Source organism: Urtica dioica, chromosome 1 (genome assembly GCF_054948205.1).
Source record: "Urtica dioica subsp. dioica isolate 48M chromosome 1, U.dioica_male_clone48M_v1_H2, whole genome shotgun sequence".
Classification (NCBI taxonomy): Eukaryota; Viridiplantae; Streptophyta; class Magnoliopsida; order Rosales; family Urticaceae; genus Urtica; species Urtica dioica.
The window spans coordinates 12,654,445-12,660,266 of NC_142756.1; the positions used below are offsets into that span (position 1 = coordinate 12,654,445).

A 5,822-nucleotide genomic window follows, 5' to 3' on the forward strand; every position below is an offset into this window, starting at 1 on the left:
TTGAAATACCGCTACCGATTTACCGACCATAAATTTACTGAGATACCAAATACCATCGGATATTTATAAAATATATAATAAAAAAATAATTGTATATCAAAATAATTATATGTATCGTAGCTTGTCGAAAATCATAGCTGTCTCGTAACATGACACTAGTTTGGAACATGGTCGTTGGTAATTCTAAAAAAAATGAGAATTAGTGTTGAAAAAATGTCAATTTTTAAAGAAAAAAAATTGGCATCGTCCATTGATTTTCTTCCAATTTCTAGTTTTTTAAACGCTTAATTTTCTTAAACACTTGACGAAATTTTATGTGATATCTCACACATTTATTGTAAAATTTTATAAAAATATAAAAGATACTATAGATATCGTATCGAGAGTGTAAAAACAAACTAGATCTCGCCTAGATATAGCTAGATATCTGCTAGATTTGAAACTTTGGGTCATACACATCGAGCTCGAGCTTGACTTAGTCCAGGCATCAACATTGTCCTGATCCAGCTCATAAAGTTATCCATGGTCGGTATTTTACAGTGGAGTAATTTCATATTTTATGTCGTTTTCAGCATATGCTTAAATTTTATTCAAGCATAATGAATTGCATTAATCGCGCTGATCAAGAGGTCTTGATGAAAGTTGTGGCATTCAATGGTGGAGCTAGAATCGTAGCCGGGGGCAATTTAGAAAAAATATCAGAGGGAATATAAATAATACAAAAATCATATAATTTTAAGGTAAAAAATATTAAAATTATAATTTTAAAAAACTCGGGAGTGCATATGCCCCTTGGTCCTTAGCTAGCTCAGCCAATGATGGCATCAATCTTGCTAAAATTTTAGCCTAAAATTCATTTTGATCTTGACTTGGTCAATGCCCAATCGGCCGGAGCTCAACCAGTAGCTATCTATGGCCGAGGATATCGACCACTGTGGATGGATTTATGTTGTATTCAATGTCCATTATTTGAGATTGTCTAGTCGGCATTTGAGATAAGGAATATATTTTACTTTGATTACAAATGTATAATATGATTTAATATAAATGTAATAATGAGTTAATTAAGTGTAGTATAGGGCTGCAACCACTGATCAGCGTCAATAAAAGAAACATTAAGAAAAGGAGCAGCCTCCGTGTCATTTAATTTATGCGCGTACGACGATCTCATGGCCGTGTCGGACCCTGGCCCGGAGCAATTATATTCTCCATAATATATTGTCCTGCAAATAACATTAAAGCATCAAATCAAGTTTCGTATTCATATATAAAAATTAAAAATTAAAAAATTAAAAAAAAAAACTCAAGGTCTTTATAACGTTTCTGTCTTTTTTTATTTTTTTTTCTTAACAGAATAAACATTAAAGATATTCTTCAAATAACACAGAATATTGACAATAGAAAAAAAAAAAAAAAAGTGTAAAATAAAGTTTTTTTTTTCAGCCCAAGTGGTCAGTCGTTTTCAAGTCCCCGGCCGAAACTAATTTGTTGAGCAAAATAGAATTATTACTACGATCATTGAAAAAATTGTTCTCAAACTATTGATTTTGTAACATTTCTTAAAGCCATTCTCATATAAAAACATGTTTTTTTTTACGAAATTCAACACTTAAACAACTTACTATTACATGCTTACACACTACAACAACTTGTTTATAATAATCTAAAAATATTATTATAACAAATTCTTACTCTAAATCTAAATTTGTATAACGTTCATTCAATATTTTAAGGTCAAATTATATTTACTTAGTTTCTTTTATAAAATCAACAGCTTATGCTACTTTGTATATATGAATATGTTTTAAGCTGTACAAGTGTTGAATTATATTTAAAAAAAAAATAAAAAGGTTAATTCTAGTATAGCATGACTAAAATGCTAGAAAATCACTAGTTTTGAGGACCATTTTACTCTAAAAATAATTAATTAATGCACCAACACGCCTCTCCCAAAAATATAACTAGACTATTTGCACTAAAAATCATAAAATAATTACGTCGTATGTATATGATTATACGTACGTGTCTCTGGACGGATCATTTAAATCATTCCAACCCTCGGGGGCTATGATGTTGGACATAGTTGTCAGAGCAAAGACGACACGCGAGAACGGCCTCCAAGCCCGGCCCAGCCAAATCCGGCCCGTCCCTCCAATCGTGCAGTTAACAAACACGTAGCCGGTATTATCGTCCTTTGACGTCCTGCCGTGTGCTGTCACCGATCCATCAACGGACTTTGAACCCACGGCCACTGGGTTTGCCATGCAAAGCAACTCACAATCCTGCAAGCATTAGTGGCTAAGTGATGAATAATATGCATTTACTTTATTTCAGCCATTAATATTAATAAATTTAGGGTCTATATGCTAATATATTAAAAGGTATGCATATAATAGAGTCCTATATATAAGTCTTGGTAAGACTAATTAGTTTCACCTCTATGCAGGAAAATTTTCATTTTGAGTAGATATATAGTTGAACATTTTGGCAGCAATATTATGTTACAATGACGTGACACTGTGTAAGGATTTGATGCTTATTTATTGATTTTTTCAATACCGGCCGATGCCATGACGAAAAATATTTTAGGAAACATCTGACTATCCATTTTTTTTTTTAACAGACGTTATGTTATAAAATTTTATAAGCTAATATATTGCACAGTTTCAAATAATAATTAAGACTGTACAGTGGGGCCTGAAACTATGAATTCAAATCAGTATTTAGTACCCCACATGACTATGCTAAATTATAGTACGTTTCTCCTGGAGAGCTTCCTCGTTTATAACTTACAAATTAATATCATATATGAGTGGTTATACAAAAGACTTAAAAATAGCAAAAGCTTATCTGAAACCCAGACAAAACAAATTAGCATGCAGTAAAAGAGTACTAGATAGTTAACGCATGCACGTAACGTACACAATATTACATGCAGTAATTTTGAATTATGTACCTCATAAAATGACCTCGCATTTCCAAAGATGAAGTCAATAGAGCCTTGGATGTAACATTCTTTGAAGTAATGTCGACCCTTATCATCGTGAAGAGTGTCTTGTGCCCCAAAAAATCCACAGCCCCAAAACGCAGATTGATCCCCCGAAACCCTAATTGCCACTGCTTGAGCCCCAATATCGCCCGGCTTTGGAATTGGAGCAACGTTCTACGTACATAGAAACGGCCATCATATATAATACGTCGCCTCTAATATGCATTATAATTAACCAAGATAAATGTATGTATGAATATAAGTCCCACCATGAAGCTTATGTTCTTTGCTATGAAATTGTCCGAGAAAATTTGAACTGAGCCGCTATAGAAAGTTCCGTGAGACGAACTTGCCGTATCGTTCCAAACAATGGCTGTTGTGGTATAGCCTTGTCCTTGAAATGTTACATTCGGTTTGATCCTTGGGACTGTCACTTTTTCACTACAAGATCAAATACGCCCCGTGACTTAGAATATATATATATATATATATATATATATATATATATATATATATATATAAAGCATAAAATAAATAAGCATACAAAAAAGAGGGAAAAAATCAAATTACTCGATACTTATATTGACTATTTTTTTTTTTTTAACACAATGACTAAAAATTTATCATTCTTAATTTATAGTGATAAATATATACGCATCAGAGTTTGAGTGCAATTTTTTAATATATTATAATATTTTGTTTATATTTACTTCATCTTTATATAGACAATTATTAGCTCTTATTGTATGGATCTATGACATTTTCTTAAATAAAGTGTGTGTGTGTGCGCGCGCGTGTGTGTGTGACCTAATTTCTTAAGCAAGCGCGAGAGAGAGAGAGAGAGAGTTCATGTGACTATTATTGTGATGATTTTTATTTTCTAAACGACAAAATTATGGGATTAGGGAATTATTTTAAAAGTCTGACTAGTTAAAAGATTTTTCTCATTATCCATATAAGGAAAGTTTTATTTTATTTTATGACTATGATTGTCATTAAAAAAAACTGTTAAATGCAATTTTTCATGATATTTTAATTAAGCTTTTCTTAATGAAAAATGGAAAAATAATTATATTTACGATTAGTCATATTTTTGGAGTAATTCTCAATTTTGTTTTTGACGGTTGTAAGAATATGATGTTTGATTTTATTTAAGCGACCATCTCTATGTAGAAGAATTTTTTTTTTTTTTGGGTAACTTCGTTACGAAATTTCCATGTGAGCACGATACTTTCCTCCAACCCAATATTTCATAATTTTTTCCAGAGAAAATGTAACAAAGCCAAAAAGACATTAATAGTTGTAAATATTCATTAATAGTTGTATATAATCACCAGACTCCAATGGACTTAAGTGGAATGCTAAAAACGTTAAAACAATGCTCATCACCATAATGGCTATATACATAAAATTTATAAAAAGTTGATTATTTAGCAAATCTCCAAATTTTAGTGGTTTAGTTACTCAATAAATTATATATTTTCCTCAATAATATATATTTTCGTAAAGTCAAATTAGAAAGAAAATAAACACTTACTAGTAGAGACCGGAATTGATCCATACTATGGTTCGCTTGACCTGGCTCGGCGTGGTAGGAATCGCATCCACCGCGGCTTGAACGGTCGTGAAATTACAACAACCATTGCGATCCACGCAGAGAATTGAGGTCGTGTTGAGATCCGCAGGAGGCAATGGAGGGCTAAAATCATCGCATATCGACTCCACTTTGCCCTTGTCCGGACGCTTTTTGCTCGACCCGTGATGATGATGCCTAACATTGATCACCCATGACAACGAGATTGTGATAGCCAGATCGATCAACTCCTTGAAAGATGATAATGGTGGATTTCTGGTTGTTGTAGTAATATGAACTTTGAGGTTTGTAGAGGCTAAAAGCACGGCGAGAAGTGCAATGAGCAAAGTTAGACACTTAATTTTTGTCCTCATGACTATTGTTAATGTGGTAATTAAATTTAAGTTTAACAGGAGGGAATTGTGATCAATTTAAATTGGGGTACTGTGATATATATGGCATTTCGTTTATATATGAATGATATATGCACTTGAAGTGAAAGGGTCTGGTAACATGTCTTGCAAATTACACTGTCCCCTTCAATGCATGATTCTTAAGGGAATTTTCTGACCAACCAAACTTCAAATGGGAGACACATTATTATTATTATTATTATTATTATTATTATTATTATTATTATTATTATTTATCACGTAGTGTACGTAAAATACACTCTAGCATATTAGTTTTTGTATTTGTTTTAATTTCATACTTGAAAAACTCTCAGCCACTCTTAATAACCCATTTAATAAATTACGTCAAACTAAGGATTGTTTAACTTATCTTTTTAAACATATATATACATGTTATAAACAGATCAATATTATTAATTTGACAACTAGACTGCTTCATATTACACTATAAAATTAAGATTGCGGGATTATTTTAGTGCAAATGAACGGTGGACCATAAAAGCAAAGCTTTTCTAGAACCAAAATCTTATATCACTGAAAACATGGGTTTTGATTCTGACAATAGTCATTTTCATTTGTGTGTTAATTAATATAGCCAAAAGCGATATTGTTTCCCTTTTGGCATTGTAGTCTAAGCAAGGCAATAAAACATTTTCAAATTACGAAGTCACCATCCGTTTCAAGTAGAGCGCTTCTTGTTTCTGCTCGTCGCGTCTCGCACTAATAATTTGGTGATCGACTACTTTACACTAATAAAACCACTCTAAGACGCGTTAATATAAACCTACACTCTATATACAATATATAACAGTACATTGATCATCCACTTATATTCACATATTTTTTT

General features: G+C 32.0%; 1 protein-coding gene across 1 annotated transcript; it reads right to left on the bottom strand.

The window, feature by feature from the left end:
• Positions 1-791: 791 nt before the first annotated feature.
• LOC149407288 (Pectin lyase-like superfamily protein) lies at positions 792-4,999 on the bottom strand. Its single transcript, XM_089626263.1, has 5 exons — positions 4,527-4,999; positions 3,259-3,430; positions 2,957-3,163; positions 2,023-2,282; positions 792-1,223 (listed from the first exon to the last, which is right to left on the bottom strand). The coding sequence occupies exons 1-5, from the start codon at positions 4,934-4,936 to the stop codon at positions 1,061-1,063; spliced, it is 1,212 nt and encodes a 403-aa protein (XP_089482389.1). The 5' UTR covers positions 4,937-4,999; the 3' UTR covers positions 792-1,060.
• Positions 5,000-5,822: the final 823 nt, after the last annotated feature.

What these genes read in the sequence shown, in the direction of transcription:
- LOC149407288 (XM_089626263.1), bottom strand. Translation starts at nt 4,936, where the DNA reads ATGAGGACAAAAATTAAGTGTCTAACTTTGCTCATTGCACTTCTCGCC. An exon ending in CAAAGAACATAAGCTTCATG is followed by an intron (nt 3,164 to 3,258) that starts GTGGGACTTATA and finishes CTATGTACGTAG; the next exon opens with AACGTTGCTCCAATTCCAAA. An exon ending in ATGCGAGGTCATTTTATGAG is followed by an intron (nt 2,283 to 2,956) that starts GTACATAATTCA and finishes TAATGCTTGCAG; the next exon opens with GATTGTGAGTTGCTTTGCAT.